The following is a 21,089-nucleotide window of genomic DNA, read 5'->3' on the forward strand; positions in this document are numbered from 1 at the left end:
GATGGAAAAGCAGGGCGAAGGGATTGAGACAGCTTTGGGCTGTGATGCTGGTCAGGCACGTTTCATCTGGACCGGGCAATTGGTCTCGGAGACATATGAGTATGGCTGTGAGATCATTCCTGTATGCGCTGTGACGACAGTGCGGCAGATAATAGGAGAAGATGGGCAGGCGGGATGAATGAGAGACAGACGAGGCAGTGGTTGGGGGCCACAATCTTGCATCTCCGGAGATGCAGCTTGGACAGAACACAGGGGAGATAGAGAGAGATAAACAGAGAGAGCGTGTGTGTGAGAGAGAGAGAGAGGAATGGTAGGCAGAACAGGACATGTCCTCTTGCTGAGACCTGCCTCGGGTACGGACAAATGAGCATCTTGAGTTGAGTGAGAGCAAGGGTCTGTCTGTGATTTGTTTGCGACATGGTGAGCACAGATAGTCACAAGACTGCCTTGGGAGGGGAGGCAGACAAAAAGCAAAGATCGATAGTTGGGGATGCTAAGGATGCAGGCAGCTCACAGCCTCTTGGTTGGTTCTTTTCTTTTCTTTTTTTCTTGCCTACCCCCTGTCGAGTTGAGGTCTCAGCCTGAACTTTTTTTCGGTGAGTGTAATAGTATTACGCTTTAGACATGCATGTGAGCGGTGGCAGCACGGATTTTGGATTTGGCTTTCTCATCTTTCTTTTCTTTTTTAGGGGGTTATCCTCGATGCTTGCTTTATATGGCTTGGCTTTCGGGGAGAGTAAGGTTAGCGATAGCCGAGGATGGCCTGGACGGACCGTGCCTCTTTTTCTTTGCTTTTTCTTTTCTCCTCAGCTGGTCTGAGGACGGGACGATAGTGCTTCTAAGTGGCTTGTTATGGTACTACAAGGTATGGAGGCTTGGGAGAGCAGACCACTTACAAAGTGGCGGGCTGGCTTGCATGGGTTTTCATGTAAGGGGGTGAAAGCGTGGAAATGAAAAGAAAAAGAAACCAGAGAGTGCGGCTGGCATAAGGAAGATATGCATAGTAACAGAGGTAAGATGGATAAATGTGGGATAGATGTTTGTACGACCTATCGAGATCGAGATCGAGATCTGGTGTACTCTTTCGAGTATATAAGTCGTGGTGTTTACCCTCCTGTCATCTTGGGACTCTCTCTTTTTCTCTTCTTTCTTTCCAACCGTTAGATATACGATTATACGGACACCTTGTTTTATACGTCTTTTGGCCTGCTTTGTCTCTGTCACTTTGACTTCTATCTTTTACTTGTTTGTTTACTCATGCAATTGACAATGTGCCCGCCGAACGCAACCAACATGACTGGAACTGGAACCACTTCTGACCATGGCGGCTTGTACTATATTGAACTGATCAAGTGTGAGTTTGAACTCCTTTACCTACAGTACTTCCTCCACATGATATACTAACCTCTTCACTAATGTAGCCAACCTCCAGTACATCCACGGCAAGGAATGCTCCTTCGAGGTTCTCTCGCAGGTCAAGGCCCCCGACCAGTGGAAAGTCAACATCCTCAAGACAGAGGGCGGCCACCGGTCCACCCTATTCTTCGATTCGGGGGTCGGGTTTCTCAATGTGCTGGAGAAGCTGCACCGCAAGTCGGCTGAGAAGCTGAGCAAGCACATGGCGGACAAAACCGCTGACGCCTATCCGTTCACGAAGCGCAAGGCGGTCGAAGCGTTGAAGGCTGCCAGGGCTTTGGCTGAGAAAGAGAGGGCAAAGGAGATGAAGGAGAAGACGCCGTCCAAGATTCCAGTTCACGAGGCCACGGTTGAGCCTCACGATCCTCGTATCTCGAACAATTCGGATTACGACAGTTCGGATGATTTTGGCTCGGATAGTGTCAGTGTTAGCCATTTTGCGAGAGGTCGCAGGGGGCAGAGCCTCTGGCGTGGTAGGGACCTGTGTGACGAGATTATTGATATCAAAGCCGATCCCAGCCTTCGCTCGAGAAGCTACATTTGTCCCAACTACGGGCCGGCGAGCGCCTTCTACCGCGTATCTCCCAGTGGTCGTCCGGAACCGCTTGACGCGGGTTGGGTTCGTAACATTATGAAGGCCGATCGTGAAAGGAGGCAAGCAGAGAAGCGCGAGGCTGAGGCTGCAAAGACGGCTTCTGCCCCAGTTGTTGCCCCAGTTGTTGCTCCAGCTGTTGCGCCTGAGGCTATCAAGGATCAGGTTCGACCTCTGGTCACTTTCGATCAGGTTCGACCTCCGGTCACTTTCGAAGCCGAGCCGCAGATGATCAACGACTTTGAACGCTTGACGATGCAACATCCCAACAAAAAACACCGCGTTGAAGCTAACCCAGCCCTCAGAAACGTGATTGTGCACATCCAGTGGCCCGATTTCGGCGATGCGGTGGTGGCTGATGAGTGCCAGCTCAGCGTGCGAGAGGTGCAGAACCACGTACGAGACATGCTGCAAGCTCATGGCGCGAACCTGTTTACCCTTACAAGGCCTGCCAACGCCCTTATGTTTATGCCCGGACAGCTGGACAACTTTACCATCGCCCTCAAGGCCATCAGTTTTGATGACCAGAGGTTCATGCTGGGACCGAAGGTTGGGGATGATCTGGCCAAGGTTTCCAAGGACTCTGACAACTGCAAGTCGATTAAGATTGAGGTCGAGTTGAAGTTTCCCTTGTAGTGCATTTTGCACCTTGAAGCATGTGAGTCAAACCAAGAGGCGGTTTGACAAGATTGGGAAAAGCAGTCATTATTAGATACATTTATTGCTGGCGGAGGAGAGAACTGTTTAGCTGGAGCATATTCTTTGGATATTGTGCTTCTGAGTGACGATTCTCTACTCTGCCATGCGGGTCTTTGTAGTGTGTTGGCTATAGGCACGGAGGTTTACAAAGTGCACTGGTTATTTTTCTTTAGGGTTGACAATTGACTGCAGAAAGTATTTTATGGTGCCTTTTGGTGATTGAAACTAAATTGATGATACATATCATAAACTGTGTGCAGGACATAAGTTATCCTGCACATCCATGTTGATGCCATTAACCTGTAGTTGAGAATGCCGTAGAGATTGCTCCTATGTACCCAAGCTTGCCTTAACATTTGCTATGGTGGGTTGCAAGAACGCGAATTCCACTAAGAATGCTGTGAGGAAATAAAAAGAAAAAAGAGGCATCCAATCATTGCAGCCTGCACTGTCATGCCTGCACAGCGACATCCGGTCCCCCTTGCATGACCTATACCGGTCTAGATCAGTTTGGAAGCAGCCATGTATTATGCATAGGCAAGACCGGTCTGAGTTGTCATTTCTGATGAACACTCAGCCGTACGAGTACAGGCCAATAGCATACGGATTGGTGATCAAATACTGTATCGGCTTGTTGCGGGCTGAGGCCAGATGCAAGGGAGAAGAAGGCTTCCATTAAACACGGCATGTTTTGCGAGACTACTGTAGTATGTTGGGTTCTTTTGTAGTGCCTAGGACTACATGTATGAGCATGCAACTGATGATATGAGAGGAATAGTTTCGATGAATCAAATGCGCCCATGTGCAGTATCATACGAGTCTTGACGCCACTTGCGGCGGAGTTGTACAGCAGAGTAAGAAAAGGGTGCGGGCTTCTCTTGCTCGCCTGAACTTTCTTTTGCTCGTAACAGAGGCTATCTTTATGCTTCAAAATATCGTTATTGCGTAGGATTCTAGTTCCCACAGAGCTCACCGGCTCTGTGAAACAGGTACTAGCTGGTTTCAAGGTTACTAGGAGAAAAGTTGGCTCTAGCATACCGGGACGGAGCGGCACGTCCGTGTAGATCTGGCCTTGGCTGAGGAGAAAGGTGGTTATGCCTCTTGTGTACTGACATTCGATTGCATAAGAGCGTGAATGCTTGGCACGGAATTGGACGAGAGTGAGGCTGAGGACGGGAAGCAAGGGAGTGAACTAGTGCACCGGATGGACGTTCCGCGATTGGAGGAGCCAGAAATTGAACTCCGTGAGTTGTTCGGCTATGAGGTATGTTCCCTGCTTAATGCTTGTGCTTGTATGGCACTCGTACTCGTAAGTGTGAGGCCAGATTGGTACAGGGGTCGAGCTGAAAGCAATGCGCAGAGCCATTTGGTCAATCCGGCTGGTAGTGGAAGAGATGGAGCGCCAATGTGAGAGGAGAGTGACAGCAGTTACGCCCTTCAATCTGTACAAGTAAGATGCATACCCTACTCGTTCTTTTGTTGAGACTCTTTCTCATGCAATGCTCGGAATGCCGTCACTATCCGCTTGTAGCTATCCGCCAATAACACTATCACGGGACGGTCAGATTTCGAAGCCTCTCCGCCAGGCGCTGGCCACTCACAGAAGGGGACTATGGCCCACGGGGCGTTGAATCCAACGTAATAGATCCAGAAGTAGAGAAACTCTGGTCGACTGTACGACACGCCGTGGAAGCGTTGCTCAGCCCAGTTGGTAGCATAGTACAAGGCCACTCCGTAGAGGTGGGCGACACAGACGACGATTTGGAAGAGGTGTCTGGACGGGTGGTTGGTGCAGATGCAGAGGACGGCGATAAGGCTCAATGGTCCCCAGGCGAACTGGATGAGCGCGTTAGACGATTTTGAGAAGAATTTTCAAGGGTAGAAGAAGGAACTGACAACGGTGATTGTCTCGACGCAGACGGTGAAGATGTCGGAGGTGAGATAGCGTGAGTCGGAGAGGGTGTATTCTTTCCAGAGCTGGGCAAAGAGCGTGTTTTTGCTGGAGATGCTTGTGCGGTGAAGGATGTAGTACCCTATACAAGATGAGTCAGACACAATGTTTGTGTAATGAAAGGCGAGATGATGCTTTCATAGCAGTTATGAGCACCAACCTTCAAAGGCGATATGTAAGAAGCCACCTGCCCCCAGAAAGCCTGCCATTAGCCATGTCTCGAGACTAGATTCAGTGCATACATGAATGGGACCAACTCACACAAGGCAAACCACGAAGCGGCAAACCGGTCGATGGACCGGACACGGCGCCGGGAGCCGGAGCCGGAGCCGGCGAGGAGGTAGGCCGGAACTACAATGGAGCCGATTAGGGCCCCGAAGATGGGGAGGGAGCGGGAGAGCGGGAGATCATTTGGGCGGTAATCGGGGATGGAGACGCCGAGAGGGTAGTACGGATGGTCCATTGCGGTAAGTATTATGGACAAGTAATATCAAGTGACGAGGGTGTACAGTAGAGCGGTTGGTTGAAGGGACGAGGTTTTTCGGAGGCTTGTGGAGCTTTGGTGGACATGGTTTGATGGAAGCGGTGTATTCAAGGGCTGACAGATTGGCTTAGGCGATAGAATAGCTGAAAGATGGTGCATTGAATTGAAGCAAGATTGATTGATTGATATTTCTTGGTTCATTTCTTCTTCTTTTTCTTCTAGACTGATTAATTGCTCCAAGAGTTGCCAATTGCATCATGAGTCTTGATCTTACTGTATGCTGCTTCGTCTGAATAATGACTAGCTAATGCCGATTGATAAGGCCCACGTGGATAACAAAGAACCCATGCCATCAGCTCACTCACAGAGCTTTGACTCTTTCAAAAGTCCCTACCAACAACATATTCCTCCTCTATTTTATTCTAGCTGTGGCTGGACTATTACGTTCACAAACCCAAACTCAAACAGCCTCGGTGACCCGTTCGAGACGCCTCTTGCGCCAACCCCCAACAACCTTCTCCGATATGCTTGTCGGCAAGCGTCGATGCAAGCCCACATGGGCCAGTCAGGAACGCTGCTTGGCCTATCTGACAGCGGATTTGCCGGGCCCTGGATCGGGGTGGCACTGCATCGGCTCAGTCGCTGGATTCCGCAGGCCGTGATACTGCTTTAGGAAGGTCGGCAATGGGTGCTGCATACTAACTGGAGAGCTGGAGAGAGAGGTGAATGCCAAGCTACACAAGTTCTTCGGCGAGCCTGTGCTGACTTGCGGAGAGGCAGATAGATCGGCAAGATTGCGAGGGTCCGGAGGTGGCCGATGACGGATATAAGACAGTGTCTCTCTCTCTGTGCTAGTTCACTCGACTCTCTGTCTCTCTGTCTGCCCGTTTGCCCAGAGATCTTCGTCAATTGGTCCACCGCTCACAGAGATGAAGACTCTCGCCGTTGCCAGCGGGCTCGCCGCTCTGCTCCCCACGGCGCTGGCCTGTGGGAGCGACTCGTCGTGCTACGGCCCTACCAACACGGTTGAGCATGTTCGCCATGTCAAGCGCATCCAGCCTGGAGTGCCCAATGCGGCATACGGACCCAAGGCGCCTCTTGAATGGGGGCAGCTCAACTTCCTCCATACGGTATGTATGCCGATACTGCTGTTGTCGTAGGTTTGGTTGACTATCTACATGTATACTGACTCGCATCTTGCGACTAGACCGACACGCATGGCTGGCTGGAGGGCCATCTCAAGGAGCAAAACTATGGCGCCGACTGGGGTGATTTTGTCACCTTTTCGCGGCGCATGAAGCAGACGGCCGGTAACATGGGCGTCGACCTGCTCCTGATAGACACTGGCGATCTGCACGATGGCAACGGCGTCTCAGATGCCACTACTATCGACGGCACCGATTCGATGCCCATCTTTGACGAGATTGCCTACGATCTGCTGACGATTGGCAACCACGAGCTGTACGTGTCCGAAGTGGCATACCAAATGTTTAACAACTGGGCGCGCAAATGGGGCGACCGATATGTCACATCCAACGTCAAGGCCTTCAACCAGACGTCGGGCCAGTACGAGTATATTGGAGCCACGCACCGCTACTTCACCACCGAAAAGGGGCTGCGCGTCATGGCCTTCGGCGTCTTGTTCGACTTTACTGGAAACTCCAACGCCTCGCAGGTGCTTAAGGCCGCGGACATGGTCAAGGAGGAGTGGTTCTCTGATGCCGTCAACACCTGTGATCCCATCGACGTCTTTATCCTCTTTGGCCACAACCCCGTGCGCCAGACGGACTCGTCCAACACGCTCAAGACGGTCTTTAATGAGATCCGCAAGGTTCATCCCACCACCCCTATCCAGATCCTCGGAGGCCACAGCCACATCCGTGACTTTGCCGTCTACGACGACAACTCGGTGGCCATTGAGTCCGGCCGGTACTGCGAGACGCTTGGCTGGATGTCCATGACGGGCTTCAGCTCCAGCAACAGTGGCTACAACGGAGTCAAGAACCCTCACGGTGTGGCCAACCCAACCCGTCCCGCAAAAGCAGGCGCAAAGTCCCCCTTTGTGTACTCCCGCCGATACCTTGACTGGAACCGCCAGACGTTCATCTACCACACCAAGCAGACCGAGCAGGCGTTTGACTACGGCTCCGGCCTGCGTGTCACCGGGGATATTACCAAGGTGCGCGAGGATCTCAAGCTGGGTGATGTATACGGTTGCGCTCCTCAGACTTACTGCATCTCCTGCGTGCCCTTTGACAACTCGAGCAACATCTTCCCTGGCGTTGTCGTACCTGCTGTCACTGCCATTGTTGTCAACAAGACTCGTGAGGACAAGTCGCGCTTGATTATTGGCAACACTGGAGCGATCCGCTTCGATCTGCACCAGGGACCATTTACTTACGACGACAACTTTATCGTCTCTCCTTTCCGTGATGTCTTCCTCTACATCCCCGACGTGCCGTATGATTTGGCCAAGACTGTTTTGCCCAAGTAAGTTCTTTTCTTTATGCCCAACCAGACATGTTTGTGATGTTAACATGACTTTAGGCTGAACAAAGGTCCCGTCGCCAAGCGTGATCTCGCCACGATGCCCATCCCCCGCGACTCGTGCACTGATCCCTCTCTGGGCTACCTCACCCGACGCGAGATGCGCCAGAGCCACGGCGTCGTCCGTCGCCAGGAGGTTGTTACTTCGGGCTATGCCACCACTGATGACTGGGGCACCGATGGTGATGACACGGAGCACACCGGCATTCCCAACTACAGCCTGCCGGGCTATTTCCAGGCCGAGGCCAACTTTCCTGAGGGCAAGGATCCCGAAGTCGTTGACCTGGTCTTTTTCGACTTGTAAGCCAACTTTTACATAGCAATTGGCAATATGACACTAATATTTGTGTAGTATCGAGTCATTAATCCTGTCGGATTTGGGTGCCAGCTACACTTCCGACATGGTAAGCTGCTACATTGACTGCAGCTTTACTTCGCAGGGTATGTCCATCTCTTGTAGAATCTGTTGTTTTTGTGGCCCTTGAAGCTAACTTGTAGTAGACTATATGCTTCCTTATGCGAAACTCGCGTGGCAAGAGAACGTTGACAACTGCCCTGTTGCGCTTCAGTAAAGCCTTCCACGAGTTAATGTATACATGAATATTATAGTTGAGAGAAAAGATTAGACTCTTAGATGATGACATGCCGTCAAATATAATAAATATAATAAATGCGATCCGCAACGCAACTTCGCTTGAGCCACAACGCTACTACTACTTTATAAGTGATAAAAACAAAGAAAGTCTCCTTACTCTACTCTCCAAAACTACTCCTTTTCAAAGCCAGGCATGGTATGATATGATACTCAATAGTAAACATCGCCCTTCATCAACACCCTCGCCGTCCTCAACAGCTTCGCCTCCTCAATCCTCCCATCCCTCATCGTCGTACCAACATCCACCACACCACTCGGATGCCCAATCCTGACCACAGACTTCTTCTCACCCCCCATCATCTCCGCCGCAATCGTCCCGTCAATCTGCGATGCAGCGCCCAGACACAGCGAGAGCGTCAGGGGCGCCGCCTTGTGCGCCTGGCCCATGGACATGGCGAGGCACTGGATGTCCGTCTCGGCGGACTTTTTCGCGGTTGGGGGTAGCAGCATGACTACTTTGGGCACGCTCTCGATCTTGGGGTCTAGACGCATTGCAGAGGCGCCGGCTTGGCGGATCTGTTCGAGACGGGCTTTTAGGGGGGCATTCGCTTCGACGAGGGAGGGGGTGAGGGTTGCTGCTGTGGTGTCGTCGATGCCGAGGCTGGATGTGGTGATGAATACGCCTGGGTTGCTGACATCGACGAGCGATGCTTTGACACGGCTGCCGTCGGGAAGATGGAGTTCGTCAATGGGATTACCCGTGGGAAGAGCCCGACCGGTCTTTGCGCCGGCGGGATCTAAGAAGCTGAGCGTGATGGGAGATTGCGTCCCTGGAACACCGTCCATGGCGTAGTCACCATGCGGGGAGTACGCGAGCGGACTGCCGTCAAGCTGGAACCGTGATACGACGACCTTGTTAGTATTCGTGTTGAGAATGCGCAGCGTCGCCCAGCGAGACCGCGTGGCAGCGTCGTACGAAACACGGGATGCGATCCGAGAAGGCGGGACGAAGCCCATGTCCCACGCCGCGGGACCGACGATAGCAGACATGTTGCCGCATGTTCCCGCGAGGTCGAGGGTGCCGTCGCGGATGCCGACCTGGACAAAGGTGAACTCGGCGTCGACAGCCGGCCCCACATCGGACCCGGAGGCGGCGCCGGAAGAAGAAGACACGCCGGAGCTAGATGATGACGGGGGCCCGATGACGACGACCTTGGAGGTGGAGGAGATGCCGGAGCCCATGCCGTCGAGCTGGCGGGCGTACAGGGGATCCGGGGAGCCCATTGCGGGGGCGAGGATGGGCTGCCACTGGCAGGGGACGGGGGGGAGGGAGGCGCGGCTGAAGAGGAGGCCGGTGGAGGTGCCGCTGCGGACGAACCAGGCGGGGAGGCGGCGCATTGTGATGAGATTGTGATTGTGAGTTTTGAGTGAGATTGTGTGCTTTAGAGGGAGAGGGGGTTGTTGCGTATTAGCGTGGTGATGAGAATGTGTGATATTGTGGAGGAGAGTATTTGGTTGCTAGTCTAAGTACTAGGTAGTGGTAAAGCTGATTCTACGGTAGGGATAAAAACGACGAGGAGGTTGGGTGAAGCTAGCACGACGTGCGGGTATATTGATGGAGATCATTTACAACAGCTGATTTACCTCGGCACTACATACACTCTTTCACAAGTTTGATCAACACAAAACACCATTTTGTAGCGGCAATTAGTCATCTGAGAATTTGTGTTACTGCAGTGGCACTACTCCATGAGCAGCCCCGTGCAAGAAAAACTCCAGTCCAAAGCTCATATGTTCGTGATATGATACTTCTGTAATACCGAGATACCCATTCTATAAAAGATTCCGTCATAGTAGACATTGTCACCAAATACCTGTGGCCCAATTTGCCCTGTTGAAAGCGCCGTCAATACCCAATTGTTCCCCAAATAACCGCAATAAAAAATACCTATCCATGGGTATTCGCTATGATGATGATGCATGCATATCGCTGCTCCAGAGAGTGCAGCTCAAAAAGAAAGAAAGAAAACGTTGAAAACAATGCTTTGTCCAGTAGTCCCGCTTTGAACCCTTTCTACCAGTTTTCCATTTCCATGAGCTTATTCCAAGAAAGAAAGACCCAAGAAGAACGTTTGAGAAAAAAGGGTTTCATGACAAAATGGCGTTTAATCATTATCGGCCGTAAAGATGCTGTCCAGCCCAGCGACCTTTTGACCTGCCCCTCGCCAGTCTTCGGCCAATGTTGCCAAAGCAGAGGCACGTGCAGAACAGCACGCTGAGGATCCAGATGCCCGCTTCGACGGTTTCCTGGCTGGCGATTCCGCCCAGCATCATCGCCGGCTCGGCATGGGGCTCTGCGTAGAAGCTGCTGTTGGCCTGCGCAAACGTGGTCGAGGGCGCACGGATAATGTCGGGGCTGACGCTCAGGAGGAAGACGGTTCCAACGAGGCCAACGACGGTGGACACGACGAGGGCGGGCATGGTTCTATCAATGAGCCACCAGAGGAACAGGTTGGCCAGTGCCACGGCCAATGAGACCTGTGAGCTTGATGTCCATGAGAGACGACGCTGCGTTGGAGCATGTAAAGTTAGTCACGTTACGTTACGCAAACTCCATAGAGGGGACACCGGGATTCAACTCACCACTGCAAAGGCAACGCCAACGAAAACACCGATTGCTCTCATCACCAGCGCCCAGTCCGTCTCCGGCAGGGGTTGTCTCTCGTCATCGTCGTACGTAGATTCGACTGAATCGACTTCTGTCTCGCCGCTGTCGCAGCCAAACATGCCGTCCCACTCGCCGTCAACCCACGGCTGCAGCGCACCCATGCCAACGCCAGCGAGCGCAAACCCCCACATGGCAGTGTACGATCCGTTGTATCGTGGGATCCCGTTGCCGGCGTCGGATAGCTGAAGCAGACCCTGCTCTTGGTGCAAGTGGGTGACCAGTACTCCGTAGCCAGCTCCCAGCACGAACAGTACTAGAGCTCGTGAAGCCAGCCACAGCGCTCTGGATCCAGGGGTTATGGGCTGTTTCGGACGGTTCGTCTCGGTGCTGGCGTGTGACTGGCGTCTTGATCGATCGCGCATGAGTGCGTATGTAGCACGGCTAAGGCTATCGCGCCGCTTCATCGGTGATCCGGCGCCTGTCCCCCAGGGGTTGTGCAGTTCCTCCTCGTCATCGTCGCCTGCGCCATTGAAGACCTCGTCCTGGTCTGAACAGTCGTAAATGCCCGCTAGAGTCGAGGTATTGAGGTCTGCGGTGGACCGCGACTGGGTGAGCAGTGTGGGAGAGTCGGGCGGAGAGTCGTCGGACGGCCGTGAACCGAGGAAGCCAGACTTGAGCAGGTCGCGGCGGAAGCGGGCGAGCAGGATCTCGTCTTCGAGGCGCTGCTCTTCGCTATCGCTTTCGTCGTCCTTGGGAGGCGTGAGGCTCTGAGGCTGAGGCGTGGAACACTTGAGGTCGAAGACAAAGGGCCGGCGAGGGATGGGGCGGAACAAGGGAGGACCGTCTGCTGCTGTATTATCGTTCATGTTTGCGCTGTGTCTCTCTTTTTTTTTTCTTTGTGTGTGTGTGTGTTTTCCCGCTGAATACCAACTGATGTCGACAATGTCTTGGAGTAGAGCGAATGTATGAATGCCGGTATGACGCGTGCGCAAGTCAAGAATGCAGGCAGAGCTGCAGGGGAGACGAAAGCCCGTGTTTTAAAACGTAAAACGATGCCTTGGATAATGCTTGCAATGCTTGCGATGACGGCGTGGCAGCTCCACCGCTAAGGCTGGGATCTTGAGCTTCCGAAAGCGAATTGATGGTCTGATTAAGCTTCGGGGCCGGTGGATCCGCTGACGACTGATGGCGAAGGGAAAAGGAGATGGAATGATGTAGTTCGGGATCCTGCGCGTCAAAACAAAAAACAAGAAACAAGAGTCAGCGCTGTGTTGCATTATCACATGGCAAAAGTGGCTCTGCCATGATGCTCGGGTGGTAAGTTTTTGCTTTATGCATCATGTGTCAGGGCCCCAACAGAGCGGGTGGATCGGGCCACCAAAAAAAGAACGAAGACGAAGACGAAGACGGGAAATGGGAAATGTGGGACTTTGTCTGCTCTTTCATTCTTTTCCACTCTCTTTCTTCTTCTTTCTTCTCTTGATTTACATACCTTTTCTTTTGTGCCAAGTGATCAAAGGATGTTGCTTCTTGTTGCTGTTGGCTGTGCCGTTTGCACTACAGCTCAAAATGTACCTGACATACACAGCCTGCACCAGGGGGCGGCTAGATTCCGGGCTGCTGCAGATGGATTGCAGCTGTTTTGCTGGGGACAAGCGGAGATGGCCGATTCGGCTGAACCCGACCGAACCGATGCAAAGGAGAGAAGAAGAGAGGGTAAGAGAAATATCGTTAATAGCAATAACAACAGGCATCAACAGAGCAGAGCCCAAGAGGATGGGAGGGGGCGTCGAGCTGCTTTAAATGGCGTCTGGCGTTTCAATGGCTGCGAATGAAACTCGTCTCGGCCCAATCTTGCCCTCGACTGTCACTGTACACACTCTTCTCTCACTTGTCTTTATACACACAACACTTGCAAAAGGAACGCAGCGCATTCGTCGAACGCTCTTTGGCTCTTATGCATGCAGCGCGCCCCTCAACAAAAATACCCGAACAGGCCCAAAAGCTGCACATGACTAGGCCTAGGCGGGCAATATTGGCCCCCTTTCAAAGACACCCTGTCTGGACAGTGTGAATTCTGCAAGCGGGACTTGTAGACGGTGGTACTCTGTAGATTCAACATTATCAGCCTAGATCTTCATTGAGCATTGCATACTCGTATATATTTATAATACGCATTCATTGTCATTGTGATTAAGCACCGAGAGCTTGAATAGATCGTCCATCAATACTATACAGGATCTGCAAACGTATAGTTATACAACCAGCCGGCGGCTAATGTTATACATGCACCAGACACAAAAGAGGCAACACGCAGCAGCACAGATGATGTACATGGAGCCGCCTCGCACAAGATGCATTCAGCCTCTTTTGACAGCGGCAGCTCTCAGCTTCAGCCCAGCCCATTTCCGACGGTCAAGATGGTTTCCGGACCAAGGGCCCGGGTTTCAGCGCCCGTAGCCCAACTGACTTGATACTCGTACTTCAATGCTATTAACGACTCCGTGAACCGGCCCGTGCCCAACCTCCCTTGCCTCCATCCATCATTGCACAATGGTGTAGCAATAGCTCAGCGCTAGTCACCATCAACTGAACGGACCGTTGAAGAAAAGCGCCACAGCTCTCAGGTTATTCAAACTATGAACAACTCACATGCCTAGTTCCAATGCATAATAACTGCATGTCATACAGATCGTCGGCCTCCTCACCTGCAAAAGATGGCACGCACGAGACCAACACCGACAGCGCAGATCCCTTACCCAGCACTAACCGCAGTATCCGGTACTATAAGTGCCTTGTAGCCCTCGGATTTCTCACACTGTGCAATGGAGCCCTTTTTAGGGCAATTCTTGGGCGCTACTCCGCATGTCAAAGCTGCAAATATCCGTTTTCGCCGCTCATCACGAGGGACGGGCCTGGGCCTATATTTGACGGAACCCCTTCTCCAAGGGATACGTCAATAGTCAAGAGACAAAGGGGGAAGATTCGTTTGTCACTCTTTGGATTATCAAGCTGCTTCGTTTATTACAGCTGCGGCTCTTGAAACAGGGGGAATATAGACGAGGCGGTTCTTCTGCCTAACTACAGAACCCATGCCAAGCAGCAATACTGTACCTCATGCACCCCCGGAATTAAAACTCGACCTATTGAAAAACGGTAGACGCCAAAGCAGACAAAAAGAAATAAAAAGTAAAGTAAAAAGTAAATCAGTCAGCTGGGCTGCAATTTCTCCGCACACTCAAAAGCAGCCGCATAAGCGACCCCCGGCACAACTCTATCCCACCCCATTTTCCCCAGCATCGTCAAATCACCACGCTTCCTCACCACCCCTCCCTTCTGTTACACCCTTACTACCTTACTACTAATACTCGTATATACCTACTAATACATACAAAGACTGGTATATGTACGAGATACGAGAGGGGGAGAAGTTTAAGTTGCCGCCGGGGATGACATTCCCTCTCCTCCCATTGGCTCACTCGTCTTTTGCCATGGTTTTTTTCTTTTCTTCGTCGCTTCATCGCCTAGCCCGGAGGATAAGGCGTGTTTCGGGCCAGGAACCAAAAGGCGAGCCAGAAGCTGGCCGTGCCGCATTTCACGAAACTCAAATCTGGACGGAGCCACGGGACACGGAACACGGCGACTCGAGCACCCCATCTTGACATGTGACAATGCATGTTTTGACTCTTGTCTCTCCTCCCCGCATTTCAATATACTCGTGCATGCAAGTATACATATGAAGGGCTCCGTACCCCGTACATCCATACTAGATCAGGCAGAACCCTGTCGGTGCTCGGCAACACAACCACTCGTGTAAAATAGACAAACATGGACATCAATCTTCAATGCCGCCCATTGGCGCACGTGTACCAATACCCAAAGGCAACATGTTCATCTTGGAACCACTGGGCTCACCATGGAGGTCAGCTATGCATCAACGCCCAGCCAACCACAGCAGAATTCATCCCCCTTTGGCCCCCCTCGCGTTCCTGGTCCGCGTGGCGTCTCGTGAGCGGCCCAGATGCGCTTAGACTTTTGGCCAAGCTGCTTGCCTGCAGACCGGACAAACTTTGTGGTGCATATCTCGTAGAAGATAGTGAGAGTACTAGGTAAGGTAGCATATGCTCAAGAAACCGGGTATCATTAGATAGTAACAAGATTTGAAAGTGGAGGCGACGGTATAGGTATAACTTATGGGCAGTGTGTTACCATCTATGCCGGGTGCTTTGACAGATACGAAGAAGGATTGGATCTCAAAAGGCCCCATTACACTGACTGCTGACAGTTTGCTAAGTACACATACGCTGAGTACGAAATAGCACCAGATAATCGGGGATTCCATCTGCTATACGTGCTCCATAGTTATGCCCGACCAAGTCCTGGCCTCTGCCCAACAATCCCCTTCTCCGTGCAATCCAAGTCTCGCTGTGTTCAGCCAGTGCTGGAATGCAGCATGTTTCCAAAAGAGGCGTCGACAGCATGTGACCAGGCATGCCTGTCTCAATGACTTCGGCCAACGTCAAAAGTGCGGGGAGGAAAGCGGCCTCTGTGTATAAAAAAAAAAGTCGCTTTCTTCTTGCAACTCACTCTTTCCATTGAGAAATACTTAATTCCATTTCTGTTCAAAGACAGTATGTCTAACAACCTATTCCCGTGTCCAAAAATTGATGTGATTCACTGGAATTCATCCAGCGTTACTGTAAAATGTCCATACTGCGATGAATTGCATCGACATGGAATCGGGGATCCGTGGAAGCGCCTTCCGCACAGCGAGGAGGTCGAGGATCCGGGGAAGCGCCTTTCACCCTGCCTCCCCAGTGGCCAATATCAGTTCATATTTCCCATCGATGAGAATAGTGGACTTGTCGGCTACGAGATTGACAAGAAAAGGGCCTGTTTTGTGAATTCCAGCTTGCAAGCAGATCACACGGATGACAACCTACGTTCTTCAGATAGTGATGAGGGCGAACTGGCCGATTCTTTTCGCTCTGCAATGAGAGTTTCTGGCACTGAACCAAAGGCAGGGCCAATTTTGAATCTCTACAATGATGCGAAAGAATTCGAAACTATTACTCTTTCTGACGGTGATACAATTGAGCAAAAGAAGATTCTATTGGCTATTTCGAATTGTGTAAAAGGCAACTTGAGTGCAGTAAGCCAGTACCTGAAGACTTCAACCGAGGCGAAACTCTTTCTGCATGGAAAAGATGAGACTGGAAACACAACTTTGATCATGGCTGCGGCAGAAAAGAGCGACAAGATGGTGTCGCTCCTTTTACAGAACGGAGCAGACGTCGACGCTGCCAATAATGACGGACGAAGTGCGCTCATGGAGGCCGCCCTCTGGGGCCATCTGAGGAGCGTAAGAGCTTTGCTCGAGTCTAATGCCTCCAAATTGGCCAAGGACCGTCACGGCCGCAGTGCAATGGATTTAGCACAGCCAACTCGCCAAAATGAAGAGGAGAGATACAGTCGCTCTCGCCTGGCGGCTGCAGACAACGTCCCCGAACGTGACAGCGACAGACGACATATCGTTATCTTACTCGGTGACTCGAACACTGAGAAGCGGCATGCATACACTGGGCCCCTTTCAGAGAGTGAGCGGAAGAAATATTTCTTCAAGAAATCCGAGTCAGAGATGGCAATAACTCTTCATGGTCCCATTCAACGCTACCCCGTCCCGCAGATCAAGAAAACTGCTGCCGTTCTTGACCGGGGAGATCAGTTTGCTCGGATATCGGCAACTAGTGGTTGGGGTGTTAATTCACTGCCTCCAAACGTTCGCGATATGCCATCCTGGACTGAGCAAGTCTATTACATCGCATCTATAATTGGCCATAGGTTCGAAGAACCGCAATATCTAAGCTGGAATCAGGGCAAGCCAGGCCAGTATTATGCTTGCCATGCAGAGAAAAAGCTGATTGCCTACTTCTTGGACAAGCACGTCTTCTTACCTAAAGACAGACAGCATGACCAGACGTTGGATGCCTCAGTCGTTGAAGTGGAAACCTCTTTGCAAGAAGGAAAAGATTTATCTACTGTCTGGTCCATTGTGTGTCGTCTGGAAGAGATGAAAATTGACTTGGACCGCCAACTTTTCAGTGCAGATGATCAATTGCTTGGTGAATCTTATGATGAACAGGAGGTCAAAAGGCTGAAACGTAAGATTCATGTCATCGATAAACAACTGTCAAGACTTGAGTCCGACACTTTCGTGGCTACAATGAGAACTCAACAGAAGAAGGAACGCAAGTTGTTGAAGAAAGAACAGACACATTGGGATCTGATGGGGCTGAGTGAGAATGAGCCCCCCATCTCGTTGAAAAGTGCCGTCATACTGAGCAGCAACATGATATGCCAAGACTGTGATAATTTTAGGAAAATGGTGAATGACCATTTCCAGCTGCATATCGAAATGAACTGGCGTATTATCCCGGAGGTCATTGACGGACCGCTTTGAACGGTTGGTCTCCTGTCATCGAGAAGCATATGTCAACAGAAGAAAGCTGATTATGGAACTTTAACCACCCTCAAGAAAATCCTTCCATGTTGAATAGATTAGCAACACAGACTTCCTTTTTCCCCCTCGTTGGCTTTGACAAGGTGATAATGGCAATGAATTATTGCCCAGTTAGTTATAGTTACTGGAGCATACACTTCAAACGAATCGTCGCCTCTCAGACACTTCCACAAGTCAAGGGGGGGTTAAGCATCAATATTGTCATCACTACCATCTAAACTACTCTACAATTCTTCTATTGGCGGTCAAATGCGCGCAAAGACTTCTCCCTCGGGTTTCGCCGAATCGTTGACCCAAATCAGAGACTCAATGAGTGTGCCGCTCTTGTTTGGCTGGAACTGGATCGTGTAAAACTGTGCATCGTGGACAAAGGGAAATTCGTGTTCGGCCATTTGATTCCACGACAGGAACCATGTAAAGACATCTCCATGATGATGATGTAGTGGAATACCTCTGAGGCCGGCACCCCAAAGAGTCATTGTGAGGGGGCTCCTTTTTCGTCTTTGCCCCCTTTTGTCCTCATCTCTCTCTTCTTTGCCCAGGTGCCTCGAGAAAAATGACCGCTTCCAGATAGTGACGCTCTGACCTGAAACAACGCTCTCATATTTTCCATCATAGTCGCTCAGAGACCTCGTGGGTCCTTTGGTTTGTCGGCCTTGTTGTAATTTTTCAGCGAGCTCAAAATACTCTTGGCGCGCGTTGCGTGCGCTTATTCCAGCGAGGAAAGCATAGTTATTCTTGTACGGGTTGCCCAGAGTCGCCTGGATCAGGAGCTGCCCGATCCAGTCGGGCGTGTCGTCGCCCGTCGTCGTGTTGCTCAGCACTATCACCGCGGCTTCGTAGCCCGGCAGCAGGCCGACAAAGCCGTGGGTGCCGTGGTATCTGCTCTGGTTCCAAATCAGCGTAACCGGGGCGCTGCCCGTTCCGAGCTCGGGCATTTGCGTCTTCATCAGCTCCGGGTTGGCTCCAATATCTCCAATGACAGCGGGTAGCGTGCAGGTCGCCCAGCCAGCAGCGTGACTCTTATTTGCTTTTTCACCCGCTCCTATAGCTTGGAGCGGATTGAACAGCAAGTCTACATCTGGAAATACTTGCTTGTGTCTGAGAGTCTGGATTTCCACATCCTCTGTGTGATGTTGACGTTTCCATGCCCGATTGAGGGCGATGCAGTACTTGGCCAAATCATTTGTGGTGCTCATCATACTTCCAACGGCCACTGATGGCATCAAGTTGTGCCTATAGGCAGTACTGCCGCAATTTCGGACATGTACGAACAGTTGGCCATTGACTCCAACACTGTATCTCCGAGACGTGTTATATTCTATGTCAGATTCTTCATCCAGGGCCACTCGAGTACGGGACATCTGGAGAGGCCTCAGGACATTCTCTTTGAGGTAGTCTGCATACTTTGGACTGACAATCTTCCCAAGAAGGGCGTACCCAATACCATTGTGTAGGAATTGATATCTCAGAGTCGCCCGAGGCCCAAGGTTATTGTATGTCGGAATAATCGTCCTGTCGTTTACCTTGCAGGGGAAGCCGCCAACGTGTGATAAGTGTGGCCAGTGATCAGACGTTTGAAGTCCTGTGCGATGGCCGAGAAGATCGCCGACTGTCGCATCACTGTTGTTTACTTGGGGAAGAAAGTCTGAAATTTTGTTGTCATAGCTCAACCCCTTTCTGTACACCTGCTGAGCCACGCAAGCTGCCGTGAAGCCTTGGCTCAGAGCGCCGATGGGGAAAATGGTCTCTGAATCCACGGGCTTTTTTTGGTCCATGTCGCGGTAACCCATGTTTGCCGTCCATATGATTTCGCCCTTGAATATGACGTGACTGGCTAGGCCAACGATGTGATTCTCCTTTAATATTTCGGCAATCGCATCGCGGGCCTTGTCGAGACGTTGGACTATTTCACCAGGGGACCCGGCGATGGTTTCTGCCCTATTGATTCCTGAGTCAACATCATAATCACTCACAGAGGGGGTGGGCAAAATAAGGAAAGGGTCGACTTGCATTGTGTCTTGAATCTTGTCTCCAAGTGTTGCGAAGTAGAAAGGGCGCTAATGGGCATATTGGTGATTCTGATGAGCCAATGCAACTGGAAATTCGAGGCAATATTTATACCTAGGTATGTATGATGCGATTCGACATGATGTGAACAAACGCCTTTCAAATGAATATCGCAGCTTGTCCAGTCCATTGGCTCAAGAGTGTTGTAAATCTGAACGGTCTGCAAAGGAACCGCAGTGGCACATGCGCCCCCAGCTCATCTTTGCTGTCCCCCTTTTTTTGTCTTTTGCGCCGTCGAGATGCCGTCTCGAAACTACAATGCTTGCAAAACCCATCCCGTCTTTGGTGTTTCACTTGGTTCGATTGTTTGGCTTTGCCACACGTGTCAAAGGAAGTGGAAGTCGAGAAGAAAAGAATTGCATTGTTCTGTTCTAATTTGAGGTGAAGAACAAAGAAAGAGTAGAGTGTCTATAAGGAAAAGATCCGCCCAACCGCCCCGCAGCAACACCCGGTATAGAAAGGAGAAAGAACTCCTGACAATGCCCAGTCTAGAACAAGAAAAAAACGAAGTGTGTTGTCCAATCCGGAACAAACCAAAAATAAACCAAATAACACAAAACCAAGTGAGGCCAAGTCAAGTCAAAAATAGCATTAACCAAAAGAAACCAAAAATAGCATTGAAACCCAACAACCTCGTCACTCACACGAAGAAGCACAAGATTGAACCCAAATGACCAGAAGAACCAGATTGTGTGCCAAGCCACTCCCCTTCCGCCTCCTTACAAGTCCTCTCCATCCGGCGCCTGTCACGATACACAGTCACATCCACTATGTATGCTGCTCATGGATGCTGCTCTGTGAATTGGCTGGTGCAATCAAATCAGGCGCGCTTCCGCTCACGGCCATGTGGATGTCCTTCACATACGTAGCAGAAGCCAGGTCCGCCTCATGGTGGAAAGCCCTTTCGTGCTTTTCCAATTTGTCCATTGCATCAGCAAAGCGTCTACTGTCGCGGCAAGCAAGACACAACTCCCAGAAGAGATTCTCTTTCAGACTGGTTAGCAAAGCAAAGGCCGGCCGGTGCACTACGGGTCTACTCACTCAAAGCTCGCCTTTCAAGATAGAAGACTGTCTGTATACATGCGTCCACGTAGACTGCACACATATCGCAAGATATTTTGCACAGACGCTTGTTGTCAGGGTGTAGGTCGACGTATTCTTGTAACTGCGGTAGCATTGTTTCAAGGCTATCAAGCAAAGCTTGAATGCTGGAGGAAACACTGTAGATACTTTTTGCGCTCTACAAAAGAGTCAGCAAAAATGACAGTTACTCGTGTGAGAGCGATAAGGACAATGCTCACCTCTAGGAAGATCTGGATGCTTCCCCATACCAAGGGTAACAATTTGTTAGCCTTGGCCAAGGAGGTGATCCCTGGACTGAAGGCAAGCAGGCCTTCCACAACGGGCTTGATGGCTGTCAGAAACTTGGTGTCCGCTCTTTCTTCGTACGCCTTGTACAGTTTAAGAATACCATTCTTGCAAGAATTATACTTTAATAGATCGGAAAGGCGTTCTGGTTTCTCTTTTTTAAGGCCATTATCCAATAG

General features: G+C 51.0%; 9 protein-coding genes across 9 annotated transcripts; 4 read left to right on the top strand and 5 right to left on the bottom strand.

The window, feature by feature from the left end:
• Positions 1-3: 3 nt before the first annotated feature.
• Positions 4-423, bottom strand: V8C40DRAFT_245200 (uncharacterized protein). The gene has a single exon (XM_083215829.1). It carries the CDS (start codon positions 417-419, stop codon positions 114-116), a length of 306 nt encoding a protein of 101 aa, XP_083072993.1. The 5' UTR covers positions 420-423; the 3' UTR covers positions 4-113.
• An 870-nt stretch (positions 424-1,293) lies between these two features.
• On the top strand, positions 1,294-2,644 carry V8C40DRAFT_265884 (uncharacterized protein; the record flags this gene model as incomplete). Its single annotated transcript, XM_083219695.1, has 2 exons — positions 1,294-1,354; positions 1,422-2,644. 2 exons carry the CDS (start codon positions 1,294-1,296, stop codon positions 2,642-2,644), a joined length of 1,284 nt encoding a protein of 427 aa, XP_083072994.1.
• A 963-nt stretch (positions 2,645-3,607) lies between these two features.
• V8C40DRAFT_245203 (EXPERA domain-containing protein) lies at positions 3,608-5,580 on the bottom strand. The gene is made up of 5 exons (XM_083215830.1): positions 4,920-5,580; positions 4,819-4,845; positions 4,604-4,740; positions 4,309-4,543; positions 3,608-4,254 (listed from the first exon to the last, which is right to left on the bottom strand). The coding sequence occupies exons 1-5, from the start codon at positions 5,119-5,121 to the stop codon at positions 4,172-4,174; spliced, it is 684 nt and encodes a 227-aa protein (XP_083072995.1). The 5' UTR covers positions 5,122-5,580; the 3' UTR covers positions 3,608-4,171.
• A 391-nt stretch (positions 5,581-5,971) lies between these two features.
• Positions 5,972-8,386, top strand: V8C40DRAFT_245206 (metallophosphoesterase family protein). Its single transcript, XM_083215831.1, has 5 exons — positions 5,972-6,272; positions 6,350-7,632; positions 7,690-7,989; positions 8,042-8,130; positions 8,191-8,386. Exons 1-5 carry the CDS (start codon positions 6,072-6,074, stop codon positions 8,259-8,261), a joined length of 1,944 nt encoding a protein of 647 aa, XP_083072996.1. The 5' UTR covers positions 5,972-6,071; the 3' UTR covers positions 8,262-8,386.
• V8C40DRAFT_245208 (PrpF protein) lies at positions 8,368-9,570 on the bottom strand (the record flags this gene model as incomplete). The annotated part of the gene is made up of 1 exon (XM_083215832.1): positions 8,368-9,570. A coding segment is annotated over one exon (1,076 nt), but the record flags the coding sequence as incomplete, so codon positions are not given.
• Positions 9,571-9,865: 295 nt separating this feature from the next.
• On the bottom strand, positions 9,866-12,227 carry V8C40DRAFT_245210 (insulin-induced protein-domain-containing protein). Its single transcript, XM_083215833.1, has 2 exons — positions 10,928-12,227; positions 9,866-10,852 (listed from the first exon to the last, which is right to left on the bottom strand). Exons 1-2 carry the CDS (start codon positions 11,816-11,818, stop codon positions 10,457-10,459), a joined length of 1,287 nt encoding a protein of 428 aa, XP_083072998.1. The 5' UTR covers positions 11,819-12,227; the 3' UTR covers positions 9,866-10,456.
• A 74-nt stretch (positions 12,228-12,301) lies between these two features.
• V8C40DRAFT_245214 (uncharacterized protein) lies at positions 12,302-13,169 on the top strand. The gene has a single exon (XM_083215834.1). The coding sequence runs from the start codon at positions 12,366-12,368 to the stop codon at positions 12,753-12,755; it is 390 nt and encodes a 129-aa protein (XP_083072999.1). The 5' UTR covers positions 12,302-12,365; the 3' UTR covers positions 12,756-13,169.
• Positions 13,170-15,531: 2,362 nt separating this feature from the next.
• V8C40DRAFT_245217 (DYW family of nucleic acid deaminases-domain-containing protein) lies at positions 15,532-17,651 on the top strand. The gene is made up of 2 exons (XM_083215835.1): positions 15,532-17,415; positions 17,488-17,651. Exon 1 carries the CDS (start codon positions 15,586-15,588, stop codon positions 17,410-17,412), a length of 1,827 nt encoding a protein of 608 aa, XP_083073000.1. The 5' UTR covers positions 15,532-15,585; the 3' UTR covers positions 17,413-17,415; positions 17,488-17,651.
• A 66-nt stretch (positions 17,652-17,717) lies between these two features.
• Positions 17,718-20,432, bottom strand: V8C40DRAFT_274920 (serine hydrolase domain-containing protein; the record flags this gene model as incomplete). Its single annotated transcript, XM_083220652.1, has 3 exons — positions 17,718-19,413; positions 19,482-19,596; positions 20,408-20,432. 3 exons carry the CDS (start codon positions 20,430-20,432, stop codon positions 17,718-17,720), a joined length of 1,836 nt encoding a protein of 611 aa, XP_083073001.1.
• Between the last annotated feature and the right edge of the window lie 657 nt (positions 20,433-21,089).

This window comes from Trichoderma camerunense (assembly GCF_050948025.1).
Source record: "Trichoderma camerunense strain CBS 138272 chromosome Unknown V8C40scaffold_9, whole genome shotgun sequence".
Lineage (NCBI taxonomy): Eukaryota > Fungi > Ascomycota > Sordariomycetes > Hypocreales > Hypocreaceae > Trichoderma > Trichoderma camerunense.